Source organism: Varanus komodoensis, unplaced genomic scaffold (assembly GCF_004798865.1).
Source record: "Varanus komodoensis strain SLA01 unplaced genomic scaffold, ASM479886v1 scaffold145, whole genome shotgun sequence".
Classification (NCBI taxonomy): domain Eukaryota; kingdom Metazoa; phylum Chordata; class Lepidosauria; order Squamata; family Varanidae; genus Varanus; species Varanus komodoensis.
In genome coordinates, this window is record NW_025335425.1 from 278,891 (window position 1) to 294,791 (window position 15,901).

The 15,901-nt window shown below is 44.5% G+C and overlaps 1 protein-coding gene across 1 annotated transcript; it reads right to left on the reverse strand.

The window, feature by feature from the left end:
• Positions 1–1,674: 1,674 nt before the first annotated feature.
• On the reverse strand, positions 1,675–6,920 carry LOC123020225 (vomeronasal type-2 receptor 26-like; the record flags this gene model as incomplete). Its single annotated transcript, XM_044423663.1, has 4 exons — positions 6,609–6,920; positions 3,809–4,036; positions 2,975–3,101; positions 1,675–2,540 (listed from the first exon to the last, which is right to left on the reverse strand). Coding segments are annotated over exons 1-4 (1,533 nt in total), but the record flags the coding sequence as incomplete, so codon positions are not given.
• Positions 6,921–15,901: the final 8,981 nt, after the last annotated feature.

The window sequence follows — 15,901 nt, forward strand, 5'->3', positions numbered from 1 at the left end:
TGGGACAGGGAAGCTCTCAGCTGGCTCCTTATTGAGCTGTCACTCCCTTCCCCTCCCTCCTCAATGAGGAGGAAGTGTTGAATCTATAGGGAGATCACAGCTGGCCCCTGTCTCTTTCACGGACCAGCAGTGGAAAACTACTGACCTGGCTGACTCTAGAATGGCATCTGGTCAGTGTCAGCTACATTTCAAAGATGCTCAGATGCAGATTTCTAGAAAAGCTAGTTCTTTTTCTGGCCCAGCTATGTGTTAATATTTGCAGGATTATACCTGTGTAAGTTTTACCTATTGATTTGTACACCAGGACCACCTCGTGTATGGTTTCTCAGTTATGTCCAAAGACCTCCAGGCAGAACAGTGTGGGATCTCACTGAAGAATCCTCCAGGGTGTTAGGTGGAGTCTGCACAGGGATGTTGCTTCTTTCTGTGGTTCTGAAAGGTGGGATCTGGTCTCAAGGGGAGATGGAGGAGGATTTGTGAATCAGCTAAGGGAACTATGATGGCCTGGACCACCACAGGACAATGGGGATGCCGCCTATATGGTCAGTTTGGATTTTCACCAGTTCGCGTATGATTAACAGGAAAAGAGAGAAAAGTTAAAAGAGGATCTCTGACCATTTCAGGAGGATTTCTGCCCAGTTCCCACTCCAGAGAATTCTGTTCATCTCAGACTGTTTCTTCCAGTGATTTCTGTCCAATTCCCACTCCAGTGCAGAAGCTGAGGCAGATGACATTTGTGGAGGGGTGGGGGGGATATGGTAGGTCAGTGGGACCCGCCAGGTTAAAGATGGGGTCCAGGTTGCAGGGTGCATGTGGCATTTATGTGAGCAGTGCTGCTTTCTGAACCTGTGATATGAACTGCTACATGGCAAACCCCTTTGTGAACACTCCATTTATTTCTTCAAAACATTTTTAGGCTGCCCGCTAACACATTCTCAAGATGGTTCAACAGTAAGACAAAATTAAAATGCAACACAGTAGCCTATGTATACATCCTCCCATCACTCAGTGGGCCAGTGGTATGAACCCTGAGCAGTCTTATTTGATCAAAGAGAAAAAGACAGGGCTTTTGCACTTCGTAGTGAGAAAGAATATCCTTAAAGGCCTGCAGTGCTTTCTGTACCACAGAAACATTTCTATGTTTAAAAATTAGTTGTGGAGGATGCTTACTTTTATCAGCCCTCATTCATCAATAACTGATTATGGGTCATTGAATGCATCATGTGTTGTTGGGCTGTGAGTGGCGAGTTCATTGTGAAAAAGCCATGGCATGTTGGAGCAGGTGGATTCAATCCACACAGGCCAGTTTCAGCAACTAGCCACACTCACTGCAGACTCAACCCCAGAGTGGGTGTAGTAGTGTGGTCTCAGCACACTCAGTTTTTATGATCCTTATTTAACTTGTCTAATTTAATTTTACTTTTGTAGTACTCTGGATAGTATCTGATCACTCTATGATGATGAACAAGGCTGAAGAAAACCAGACGGAAATGAACATTTAAGCTATTCTGTGCATTGTTAATGGTGAATTGAACACTCTCTTTAGAACCATAATGAAATCTCTCCTGTCAAGTAGAGAATACTCTGCCAAAAGTAGCGAAACATCAGAATGTGTGGTAACAAAAGGAATAAGGTTTATACTTTTGTTTTCATCATGAGATGCTCCTTTGTATTCAGATCAGGCCTCAAGACAATGATGTAGCACTTGGGCAGGAAGATGCAGCCCAGCAGCCCAGCACTGGAGGTCAAGATGGAGAAGACCTGCACGGCCACCATGTACTTGCCCCTGGTGCTCAGGTAGGTGGGCACAAAGGACACCCAGACACTGCAGAAGACCAGCATGCTGAAGGTGATCAGCTTGGCCTCGTTGAAGGCCCCAGGCAGCTTCCTGGCCAGGAAAGCCACCGTGAAGCAGACAGAAGCCAGGAAGCCCATGTAGCTGAGGGCAGCATAAAACATGGCCACAGACCCTTCGTTGCACTGCAGGATGATCTTTCCAGCCTGAGAGTGCATGTCAGAGTCAGGGAAAGGGGGAGAAATTCCCAGCCACGTAGTGCAGAGGAGAACCTGGACAATGGCACAGGAAATGACAATGGAGTTGGCCAAGGTCTTCCCCAGCCAGTTCCTTGCCCAGTTCCCTGGCTTTGTGGCAAGGAAGGCCAGCACCACAGTGATGGTTTTGGCTAAGAGCGAAGAGACAGCAACGGAAAAGATGATGCTGAAGGCCGTTTGTCGGAAGAGGCAGGTCACTTTCTTTGGCTGGCCAATGAATAGGAAGGAGGACAAAAAAGAAAGTTGGAGGGAAACTAGGAGAATGTAGGAAAGGTCTTGGTTGTTGGCTCTGACCACAGGGGTTTCTGCAAATTTTATGAAGAGTCCTAACACAAATTCTGTTGCTGAGGACAGAATTAGGGCAAAGGATGCCAGAATGATCCCCAAAGGGTCTTCATACGATAAGAAGGTAATTTTTTTCGGGACACAGTGATCTCGCTGCATGTTGGGATGCTGATCTTCTGGACACTTGGTGCAACGTTCTGAATCTGGGAATCAAAGAAGAACACCTGATTTGTATGTTTAATCGTCTTTGCTCTTTAATATCCACTCAAGTACATTTCTCAGGCAGCAAAAACTTTGTCATGGAGGTCACAGTGAAGCTTATTGTGCCTTGTCCAAATAACTGATATTTGGTCCTGATGTGCAGAAATATGATTTTATTCCAGGAACAGGAGAAAGGTACGGGATATCCACGGTGCAGCACATCAGTGTGAAATAAAATGAGCCCCAGGTTTTAGCCCTTCTTCCTGGCCTCATTCAAGAGCGTCATCAAGCCCTCAGCCCTGTTTAGTTTCTTTCTACTGCATTAACCACTCATAGTATCCTCCAGTTGCTGCTGGGCAGGTTTGTGGATCCCACAGTATCCCAGAAAATATTTTCTCTCCGTTGCAGGGCCTACCATTCCTTCCAGGTCACCCACCTTCCTGAGTGGAGATGGTCCCTTCAGCACAGGCATGACAGTCGTAGCAGCAAATGAGTTTCCCTTCCTGAACTACTTTGACAAATCCAGGATGGCAGGCTTCCACACACCTGGTATGGGGCAGGGGCTGAGCAAAAGGACATGCAATGTGAAACACAAATGTGTTGGGGTTGTTTCTGCACACAAAGGAGACTCAAATCTGGATGGGACACAACAGGACTTTAGACTAGTGACTAAACAAAATTTGCAAAACTGCTACAAGGACAACTCACATCCCATTTCTCTCCTCTGGAGTTTCTACTTCTTTTTCTTCTGCTGTTTTCTTTGTGTTCAATTTTAGTATGGTGGCAGAATGGAGCCAGAACCTGCTCTCTTTTAGTGCAAAGTGTCATTGACCGTGAAAGCAGTATATAGACAGACCAGAAATTTGAGCCCCTAGTAACCCATGGCCTATGCTTGAAAGTAATCTATCAGATGTCCAGCTGGGACAGAGCTGGGGCATTACATTCTTCATAATCCAATCTAGAACAATTTCTGCTATAGGAGCTGATGGGGAGCTAAATGCAGATTTCCTCGAGCACTGTTCCCCATACTGAGATCTTCCCAATATGTGCTTCTCCAAAGCCCACATTCCCACTCTTCTCAATCCAATCTAGAACAATTATTGCTACTGGAGCTGATGGGGAGCCAAATGCATTCCCACCTCAAACACTGTTTCCCAGACTGATATGTGGATCTGCAAACCTGCATTCCCACGAATGGCCTGGTGGCTATTTTGGTAATGCTGAATTTTCAGAAAGATCATCTGGGAAGGAAAACAATGGTCTTGCCCACCTGGTTCAGCCAGGAGAGCCACACAATGGCATCTTGGTGAATGGTGAACTGGAGACCTGAGGATCCGTTTCTTTCTAGGCTCCCAAATTTCACTCCTGTGACAGACCTATTGGGAAATACCACCCAATTCATGACGTCCAAGTTGGCTGCCATTTCTCCCTTCTTATCCAGAAATACTCCGTCCATGGAATTATTGTAAAACTGTGGGCTTCTCAGGAAAGGGTGAAGCTGGAAAGGCAAAAAGAAGCAGAACCCTCCTTAGATATCTCTGATTCACCCTTTGCATGTTTGAATCAGTTGTTATGTGTATCTCCCAGCATAAAAAGGGGACCTGATTGCATCCTCAAACCCGTTTTACCTGCTCTCACAGTTTGAGAAGCTGAAACCATTAAATAGAAACCTGTTCCACCATTTTTGCTTAGTCTTACCCTGATGGGATCTGACGGCACACATTTCATGTCATTGCATTCAGGTCCCTTGTAATTCTGCACATTTTTCTGTGAGTAAATCCTAATTGACATTCCTGGAACCCAGAGATCTGCCACCTCTGTTAACTATGAACTCTGCCAAGCCCCCAACTACATGGCAAGGTTCTGCGCTCATGCTCAGATGTTTGGGTCCACAACTCTGGAGCTTGTTGTTGTCAACTGCCATATACCTGGGTAACCAAACCCAATACAAAGTGTGGTTATGGTCTCTGCTACAGTGTAGGCCTTCAAGATACATTTGGACAGCTGTCTGCCAGTGATGCTTTAATCGGAGTCATGCACCAAGCAGGAGTTGGACTGTGTGGCCATGTAGGTCGTTTCCCCCTTTACTCTTCTAGGTCCAGGAGCCAAAGTGCAGAGTGCAAAGGTGGCCAGAATTAAGCAGAGCCAGCAGGATGGCTGACTGCAGTGGGGAAGCATGGGAACCAGCTAGTGCAGGCATGGAGGATGTGAGTCAGTGGTTGGGCAGTGAATAGATGGGCTTTATTCTCACAGGCCATGGCACGGGGCCAAAATGGAGACCAACACTGGGAAGGTTGCCACTATTTTGACCTATTGTTTGCAAGAACAGTGCTTTAGCATCAAGGTTTTCTGCTTATTGTAGTCCAATTGTAAAATAAAAAATACAAAAATGTGGAATTCTACACTGCTGTTTTGTTCATATTTGTTCTGAAAAAGAATACCTGCCATGGCTGTGGCCTTTGAGTACCTTCCATGTTCTTTTTGGATCTGGATGAATAAAACATTTGTAAGGCCCTGGCCAATGCCTGGATGCTGTTGTAAATAAGGTAACTGTCCAGAGACACAATTTTGTCTATCATATTTTGGGGTAGGGCCTCCAGTTCATCCTTCTCTCGGCATCTTGTCCAGCCTTTGAGAGACAACTTGTGCTTTGAATAGGAGCACTTAAATGCTTTCCCCCAAAACTGCTCAATGGAAAGCAAAAGATGTTCAAAATGTTCATATGTTGCCCTTCTCTTTGTCTGGAGAAAGAAGGAAAACAGACCATGAATGTGTTGGAAGGAGAGATTATTGTATGTCAGCTCCAAGGTGAGGTCCCACAAAGCTGTTGTGATCCACACTTTCCCCACACTGGGTCTCACAAGACGTTCAACAAATCGTTGAACTATGTAAATTGCATTTATGAAGGAACGAGTCTCTGCATAATAAACAAGGACATTGACTTGTCCCCACTTGTGGAGGAAAGCTTGCCGAATGCTGTAGCTGCTCAGGGCTGAGATGCTCTGTGAAAAGACCACACAAACACCGTTCCTGGTGAGCTCAGGTGACAACGTCTTCATCAATCTCTCTCCAGAGTCATTATTTGGAGCAACAATTCCAACCATTGTCCATCTGAAATGCTGCAGCAGTTTGACAATTGCTGGGTATTGGACTCCTTCTTTGGGGACCATCCGGTAAAAAAATGGGAATTGAACGTTGTCATTCAGTACCTCAGAAACAAATGCATAAGTCACCTGGGAGAGGAAAAAAGAGACTGTTGATCTGATTTGTTTCACAAAATTCCACACTTCATGTAATATTTCTTCCTGGTAATTCTAGGGGCCAAACTTCTGCACCATGCAGCAAATATTCTTAATTTCACATTGGGTAAAGTCATCAAGCTCTAAAATGAAATAACATTAAAATTAGTGTTAATTGACAGCAATTGTCCTGGTCCAAAATCCCCTTCATGAAGGGTTTGACCTGCTGATTTTTGGAAGCATCTCCTTTCATTTCCATTCCATGCAGGAAAATGCATCCTTTGCCTTTGATATATTGGATTAAGCTATCACATGATAGCATGGTGTCATAATTGCACTGTAACAGATTTGCAACCTCACAACGTTTTTCTTCCTGTTTGAAATTTCGTACCTTATTTCACATTCTAGGCAACCTGAAGGACGATGTCCACTGACAGTCTTCCATCAGTGAGAGATCACAAGCATTTCATAAATGCCTCCTGTTGAAACATCCTAGGGGATTGGATCCTGAACACAGAGTAGGAGCCCATCCTTTACTCCTCCGAGCATGCTGAACCCACATGGTGTCCCTGATTAACCCCTTGTTCTGTGATCTATAGGTAATGGTATGCATAGGTTCAGAATTTTCTTTTAGCAATGCCCATGAAAAGGGTGGGAGGGATGCAACGAACCTCTAACTGTGAACCTGGATGTCTATGTCCATGTTTCCTGTTAGTCTGCAAGGAGAAGCTCTTGTTGAATTTCCCCACAGAAAGGTTTGATCTCTCTGGTGAGAACCTAAAATGAAGTTTAACTTGATTGAAACGTCCTAAACAGCTCGCATGTGCCCACCTGTGGGATTTTGTAGGTGCCCATCATGCTTGAAATGTGGATGGAGTTTTCAGTGTCTGACCCTTCCAGAACAACCATTGGGTGCTTCTTCCTGCCGCACTTGTAGTTTGGAACATTGGCCTGCCCAGGGGAGAGCAGGTCCAGCAGGGACTCTGAAGTCACTCTTCCATTGAGATAATCATCATAGGTGTTGTAGCCCAGAGTGTGGTTGGGCAAGATCCAGGGGTTCCAGTTGATCTTCTGAATGGCAAAGAGGACGGAGAGGGTCTTCCAGGACTTAGTATAGCCCTTCCTTTCAAGAAATTGCAACATGTCCATCAGTGAGTGTGGTGGAGATAGGCTTATTCTGGAGGCCAAAGCCATTATGTATGTGCTTTCACACTGAGGGAGTAATATTGGAGTAAACTGGTTTGGATGGAGGCCCACTAAAGATGACATTTTTCTAAGGTGCCTTTCTCCAGCCTGCAGACTCCAGTTGTTTGGGACTGTACCTCCCAGCTTTGCTGACAAGGTTCTTGTGCTGCTGGCAAGTGTAAGAGTACTGACCTCAAACACATTTATAACCAGCAAAGTGGAGGTGACTAAACAGCTGAACATGGGCTGAAGGTACTGTGGCATATTGAGGGGTTCCCACAGGCATCTGGTCAGTCACTGTGTGAGCAGAATTGTGGACAAGATGGACCTTTGGTCAAATGCAGCATGATTGTCTCTTGCTTCATATGGCAGAAAGACCATGTTGGCCATTGTTGGGAAAATTTGGGTAAATCCTGTCTGAAAAGCATTACTCCTGTGTGCCTTTGCATTGTGGGATCAAATCCTGTCTTCCTTCTCAAAAGCAAGCTGTCACTGTTTAAAATGGCATTCCCCCACTCCTTTCTCTCACCTTTAGCTGTAGGATACCGTAGGCATTTTAGCCCAAATATACATTATATATAGTCATTGTTGGAATTCAGTTTACAATAATCTTTTGATAGCCCAGAGGGCTTCATGTGCCCTGATCATGCAGAATGTTTAGAGCTGAGATAAGGGTCTGAGCTTATCATGAATAGTTTCTAGTAGCTTGAATTTGCATGTCTGGGCAGACCTGGAGATGGGTTCAAGTTGCTCAACTAGAGTGTCAATGGAGACAATTAGAAATATTGTGATCTCATTGTTACAGTGTGATTGACTGACATTTCTTTATCTGTTCTGTATGTGATGACCTCGGAATCTTATTGTAATCTCTGCATTCTGTCATGATTGCCCTGTACCTGTGTACCTATAAATGCCCTGTAGTGGTATTGAAGCTTTGCAGCAAGTTCACCTCTGCTAGCCCGGTAATACATTATCGTGAGTCAACCGCGGGAACCTGGGATAGACAATAAAGACACGGAGGTTCATAGCAATTGATCTTTCCTACAATCCCAAGTTTTATTTCCTCTTCTCAAATTGAGATTCTGGGATTCTGACACCAACGATGTAGTGCATATGTCAAAGCTCTTGTTTTAATAAGCTGTAGTGGTTTTTCAGGTTCGTTGGAGCACCAAAATACTGGGCAAATGTGGCCCTGGGAGGGAAGTGGTGGTCTCTGGCAGTAGGCATGTAGTATTATGTTCTGTGCTGTGAGTATTTCCAGCATCAGGAGCACCTCAAAGGTGTATGAGACAGAGAGCTGGAATTCAGGGTCAGGTTTGCCTCTTTGCATGGAGTTCTTGCAAGTGAAGCCCCATTCCTATGTCACCTTTCCTTCCAGCAGGCATCCAGGGTCACCCACATGCATAGATAGAACTGGAAGGGACTTGGCTGGTCATCAAGTCCACCCCCATAGAGATGCAGCCTGTTTTCTCAGAACACAGCATGCCTAGTGACAGAGCTCGGTTGCAGAGTATGAATTAGATGGAAATAGAGATGGACCAAAATGTGGCATAGGAATGTCAAGGGAAGCACGTATGATCTGTCAGCAGCTGCTGTGAGGCAAACTGCCTTGAGTTCTAGGGAAGGTCTGGGGACAGTGTGTGTGAGTTCACTGACCCAGTGAATTGGCATCAAGCCAAGCAAGTGGACCAATGAAGGAATGTCCACCATTCACTCACAGGCAGTGTGGACCTTCCTGAGGTTGCTGTCAATGGAATGGAAAGGAAAGTTGCTACAGTATGTGCTTTCTTATACATCAACAAGGGCTTTAGCTTAGCATTGCCTTTTGGTTTCTAATATTTCAAAGCACCTAGCAAATCAGAAAGTGCCAGGTCAGCTACAACTTCTGGGACTGCAAGCGTTAATTTCATAAAGATGCATTCTTGAAGTGGAGGATCCCTTGCCAGTTATGAGATAACAGAGACATTGCCTGGTATTTCAGATGACTGGAGCTCATGAAATCATTAGCAAGTGGAGTAAAATTTGGAAGCGGGCTTTCCTCTTTCCAACGGACTATTTTTCCAATGCACAGTGACCAAACTAATAGTCAACAAAGGCAGAGTTTCTGAGCATGCACAGAGCGGTTTCTTTAACCCAAAATAGAAACATTTTCTGAGAGCCTTCCTTTCCAGGAATCCTGGCTGCACCCTAGGAAGTGTGTGCTCCTGGAGAAGGACCTATGCAGGCCTCCTAGTTGGCTAGCCCTTCTCTCCTGATGCTTCATTATGGGGTCAAAGCCTGGACCAGGCTCCTCTTGCTCCTCTCTTATGTCACTGCAGCCTTGAGAGAAGCTCCGTCTCATCCGCCATATCTGTGTCCACAGACCTCACTTCTCAATGCTGCACTTCCTCATCTGAAGTACTACCCTGGCCTCGGGAAACACACCAAGTAGAACTGTCTCCTTCATTTGCAGCCATAACATTAACAACAACATGCACATTGTGACTTACTCAAGAGATCTGATAAGAGGAGCTTTGTGGAACAGGTATGGTTTAAAAGAAGCTTCTGTCTCAGTGAAGAACCCAGCAATGAGGTGGTCTCCTGGGCGGTAATGATTCAGTGGATCTATCTCATCCCTTTCCAGAGCCAAGGTGCATTTGGCTGTGGGTGTCCCACAGGTGGCCTGGGGCAGTAGCAGCAGGAGCAGAATCATTCTGGGGACATGGAGTGGAACCCCCATGCCTGCGGCTGCTCTTTTCTATTAAGCTGAAGAATGATTAGAAGTGGCAAATCTACATGGAAGGACAAAGGCAGCTTTCTGAATAGACCTGGAGCCCAGCCAGTCAAGGCAATACACTTAAGAGGATGCAAGGAAATAAAGCTTATGTCCACACACCCTTCTCCGTTGCTGTAAGCCTGTTCAGAAGCACTCGATAGTCAAGGAGCCACTTATGCACCACTCCTTCTGCACCTGGATGCAAGACATCACCCTTTCTCTGTGCTATTGATGTCACTAATCTGGAAAATCCCTTGAGGCTGGGCAAGAAGAAGCCTTAACCACAATGATTTTCAGAATTATAGGGGGACTTAGCTTTGCAGCTTCCCACACTGCCTGCCTAGCACCAGTTAGGAAACTACCTGACTCTCCTTGCTCTGAAAGAATATGTGAAAATATCTAGAAAATTTGGGAGTGCCCCTGGAGACAGATGACATCCTGAAAGGCCTCAATGAAATGTGCAAGAGTGATGGATCAGGAGTGTTCACTTGAATGGCTCGTGTAAAGAATTTCAGAGTGAAAAAAGTTGGAAACAAACTACAGTCAGACAATGGTTTGCCACAATGTCAATTGATTATTCTGCATCCTGCACTCTTGGAAGAATTAGAGAACTTGTCCTTCCTCTTTGTGACAACCTTTCAGGAACTCAGAGTGATCTCATGATCCCTTCAGCCTTCTCTTTTCAAGGCTGAATATACCCAGTTCTCTCAGTCTCTCTTCATAGGGCAGTGTTTCCAAACCCTGGATCATTCTTGCTGCCTTCCTTTGAACCCTTTCTAATTTTTCTGCATCCTTAAATCTTGGTGCCCAGAACTGGACACGGTATTCCAGATGAGATCTGACCAGTGATGAGTACAGAGGAACTTCTAATTCTCATGATTTGGAAGAAATACTTGTTAATATATCCTGAAATAGCATTTGCCCTTTTTGCAACTGCATTACATTGTTGACTCATATTTAGCATGTTGTCCCCAATGTCTTTTTCTTTTTCAGTTCTGTTGAACCATGTGTTCCCCAGCCTTGTATTGATACAGTTGGTTTCTTTTTCCTAGGTGGAGGACTTGGCTCTTGTCCCCATTGAATCTCATTCTGTTGCTTTCAGCCCAGTTTTAAGTTCGTCAGGATCACCTTGGATCTTCATGCTCTTTTCCAGGGTGTTCAGTATTCCACCCAGTTTTGTATCATCTGCAAATTTGATTATCCTGCCTTGAACTTCCTTATCCAATTCATTAATAAAGTTGTTGAAGAGTACCAGGTCCAGGACTGAGCACTGAGACTCCCTGCTGGTTGCCTCCCTCCAGTGTGAGAAGCTGTCATTAATAAGCACTCTTTGTGTCTGATTTAGTAGCCAACTTTGGGTCTACCCAATCATTTTTCTACCTAGTCCACTTTTTCATAGTTTTTCTTTTTTCTTTTTCTTTTAAATCAGGATGTCAGGAGGCACTCTGTTCAAAAGGGCTAAAGTCAGTATAGATTTTGTCCACGTTTCCTTTCTCAATTTTGGAGGTTATCCAGTCAAAAATATGATTAGATTAGTCTAAGATATGTTCTTGATAAATCCATGTTTGCTTTTATTAATTACTGCATTTTCTATGAGTGCTTGCAGATGGATATTTTAAATAGTTTGTTCCAGAATATTTTCAAGGATTGATGTCAGATTAACCGGTCTGTAGTTCTCAAGCTTGTCTTTCATCATTCCTTGAAGATGGGGACATCAACCCTTCTCCAGTCATCTGCAGCTCCTCCTGTTTTCCATGATTTATCAAAGGTAATAGCTAGTGGTTCTCAAAGTTTCTCCTCTAGCTCTTTTATGATTCTGGGACGGAGTTCATCAGGCTCTGGAGATTTGAACTCATTTTTCTATTTACATATTCCTTGACCATTTATGTGTAGATCTTGACTTACCATCCCAAACATTCAGCTTGTACATCCTCTTCAGTGTGCAGGTTGTAGCTCATTTTTGTGGGAGTAGACTGAGGCAAAGGAGGAATTGAGCACCTTCACCTTTTTCTTGTCCATTATCACTTGGCCATTGACTTTGAGTAGCTGGACACCTTTCTCTTTCATATGTCTTTTTGTTTTGGACATATGTGGAGAAGGCATTCTTGTTACTTTTAGGATCCCATGCTAGTCTCAGTTCATTTCCTGCTTTAGCCTTCCTGAGACCATTCCTCCAATTCCTTGCTATCTGTTTATATTCTTCCTTGGTCTCCTGGCCCTCCTTCTATCTCCTGTACATCTTTCCTTTTCTTTCAAGCTGTCACTTAACAGTGAAGTGGAGCCCTTTGGGATTCCTCTTTGGTCTTCTACACTTCTTTTCTTGTTGAAATTGTTCAAAATTCTGTTTGGAGAATCTCTCTTTCAAGATTTCCCACCCCTCTTGGACACCTTTCCCCTAAGAGAGAGTTTCCATGGCACTTTGTTTATCATTGCTCTGAGTTCATTAAAGTTGGTTTCCTTGAAGTCCAGTATACTTGTTTGGCTGCAGTTGATCTTCGTTTCCTTTATAATTGAGAATTCAAGTATCTCATGGTCTCTTTCACCCAGAGTTCCCATGGCTGCTATTTTGTCCACCAGGCAATCCCTGTTAGTTAACATTAAATTGAGAATATAATCCTTAGGATTTGCCACTTCTGCCTTGGGTTACTGATGCTATTCTAATAATGCTTCATATATCTTGGTCACTTCAACGATGGTCAGCCGCTGCTCCAGTTCTCTCACTTTTTTCTCTAAGAGAGCAAATAACTTCCATTTTTTTAAATTTGAAAGCTGCACTGGTCTCAGGAAGAAGTACAAACATCTCACAGGTGATCCAGCTCACTTCTGCTATTGGGCAATCTCCATTCATCTTTCCTGATTCCTGGGAATAATTTGATTTCTTCCCAAGGCAGTTTTATTAAGCCAATTATACATACATGCCTGGAACTCTTCCTTTAGAACCTCAATGCCATCTTCAGATTCTTTTCCTTACATGATGTTCTTCTTGTTTCTGTAGAGCCATTGATGTTAGACTCTTCCAAAAGCAGTGGTGCTCATGGCATTTGAGTTGTGGACCCACCTCTCTCAGTTTTTCCAGGAAATAGGGATGGGATGTGTAACAGAAGCTGGGATAACCCCTTCTGGCTAATGAAAGTGTCTTCTCTGACATCCCCAAAATGGACAAACATGGAAGAGGGGGCTGAGGCATAGGAAGAGGATCATGTGTGAAGAAGATGAAGGAAGCAGGATAAGTGGTAGACCCTTCATCCACTACTAGAAGCTGCATAGTAACTTTCTAGGTTCTGCCCTGTCGTGGGGCCGGAACACTCTTTCTAATTACTCATACAGATACAGGCAATAAAAGTTTAAAGTCTTTTATTTTAAACAACATAAAGATACACAGGTGATGAAGAGTACAGGAGCCATTGATGGTAGTTCTAAGCAACACAGTTGCCCCCTCCTTTCTGACCTCTCTCAGATTTATGATGTACTTTTAACCCTACATGTACGTCCCTCCCCACGAGGGCTAGATAAACTCCTCTCCTTCCTTCTTTGACTTTTTCTCTCTTCTAATTGGCTCATACGCTGAAGTCTTCTCCTCAGCTGGGCATTCTTCTTGGCATCTGGATGTCCCACAGCCTGCTGAGCAACTCCTGCAGTCTGGACAAAAACTGTGTCAGAGTCAGGTGGCGGGGGTTGGGGGGCATTTGTGCTATTGGCACCAAGTAGAAATATTCTTGCTCTAAAGCCTGACTTTCACTGGGAGTTTCTCTTTCTCTTACACGTGCTAATGACTCCTCCAAGTTGTTACGCATGACATACCCTCCCCCCCTGCCCACCCCAGGATACAAATGAATAAAGTTGGGACCCAGCCCAAAAAAATCACCTCTCCTCTCCTAAGACACTTTTAGATCTCTCCAAGAATGAAAAAACATGGAGGGAGCACTGTTAAAATAATCCTTAAAACATGGAGATGCCACACATAACATAGTAAGCATTTAGGCAAGTCAGAGTGATGCTGTTATTCCAAAAGTTTCCCAGTAAATGTAGTGAAAATATGAAGAATTGAATTAGAAATAAAATATTGTTAGGTTGATATTAAACTCAGTTGGAACACACGGTATGTGTCTGTATGCACATTCTGCATTTGTATTATAGTGCAATCTCCTATAGGGAACCTTGACCTGTACAAGCCAGAATTAAACATTTAAAATTAAATTAAGATTAAAATGCAACATGTGTTCCTTGCGGGAACTTACATCTATACTTGGTTTTGGGCCAGGCCTACTGAGTTGAAACATATTTTGCCAAAGGCAGTCTACATAATTAAAATAAAATGTCAGGGTTACCTCAAAGGTCATCTAGTCCAGCCCTCTTCTGAGTGCAGGAGAAACTGCTGTTCAGACTATTCCTCCCATGGTATTCTGAGCAGGTTTCTGATAGCTTTGTGAGAGAGTTCCAGGCAATTCAGGGTGCCTGGAGCTCCTGAGCACAGAGTAAGGGTTCTTACCGGGCATGTCTGACAGAGGGAGGCTTGTAGAAAACATATGGCTGAAAAGTGACTTTTGTTGTGGCAATGATCCCACGAAGATGTTGTCTCCTTGCTGGTAATGATTCAGTGGGTCTATCTCATCCCTTTCCAAAGCCAAGGGGCACTTTGTCTTGGTCATCCCACAGGTGCCCTGGGGCAGCAGCAGCAAGAGCAGATTCATTCCAGGTACGTGGGATGAACCTCCATGCTTGTGGATGCACCCTCAACTAATTAGAAGAGGTCAAAGGCCCCTTGCAGGCCTGAGGAGCCCTGCCACTCAAGGCTTCCCATTCGCCAGGGATGGAAGGAGACAGACTTCATGTCTGCATGGTTCTCTTCTCTGACTCCAAAGCCCTTTGGTGGTGCTCTGTGGGCAAGGAAGCACTGATGCAGCACTCCTTTTGCACCTGGATGCAAGACGTCACCTGTTTCCTGTGATGTTGATGCCAGTGAACACATGAGTAAGATCTGGAAGAAGCTGTTGAGGCTAGTTTGGGGAGGAATTAATTGCTTTGTTTCTGGAAAGCCTGGTGGGACATGGCATCAGATTTGCAATGTCTTGAACTGCATTGCCTGGCTCCTAGCAATGGAAGAGTGTCAGATGAAATACAATAATATATTATGTATCATGCACATATTCCATAATAAATAATTACAAAATCCTTCTTTGAAGGCCTATGCAAGAGAAGTCAATCTTTCAACTGGCCTATCTGGAATGTGTAACAGGCTTTCAGGGGCATAACCTGAATGTGAATGCCTAGAAACAGACTGGAGGCCAGAGGAGTTGGCCTGCAATTATTCATTGTGGATATGTTGAGTTATTGAAGTCTCAAGGATAGGATGGACATGCACCAGGTAGGCATGTCATGAGTGAAGCTGGCTGGAGCCTGGGGTCAGACTAGATGGCCTGGGAGACCCCTTCTGACTCACTCGGTTTCTGTGTTTCTATCTTTCTAAATCCTTCCCTTGCAATAACTTCCAAAAGTACTTCCAGAAAGGTAGGACCCCAAGGGTATGGAATGGGCTTCCACAGGAGATGGTTGAAGCCTCTTCGGAGCTGGGGGTCAGACTAGATGGCCTGGGAGATCCCTTCTGACTTTCTCTGTTTCTATGTTCCTATGAATTGGAGGAGCCTTGCAAATCCTGCATTGGCATTCCTATAAAAGCAAGAGCTCCACACTGTCATCCCTATGTTTCATTTCCACAGCAATGATAGGTGTCCTAGCAGCTTCCTTAGGATGAGTGGACAGAAGGTAATCTTGTGGAATAAGGAGACTCAAAAAGAGGTCGTTGCCTGGCAGATTCCCTCAAAAGGTTTGGCTGAACGTTAACATGCATAGCCAGAGAGAACAGTCCCCGGTTTTGCAACCACAGAGACATGCAAAACAGCAAAGCAAAGTTGATTAATCAGAAAATGCAGAGAAGGCATGATATTCTCAACCTGATGCTGTCATCTTCCTGTAATGTGCCATCAAGTCATCTTTCATGTACGGTGACCCCCTGTCCACATCTGGTGCATCGGTGGTTGACTAATTGACATGAGCACCAGAACCCAGCCAGCGTGACTAGAGTCCAAAGTCCATTCCAAACCTTAACCAAAAGTCCAAGGTCAGTGTTGGGAAGGGAAGACTCAAGCAAGTCCAGTCCAAGAGGCAGAAGAATAGTCAAGCAAGC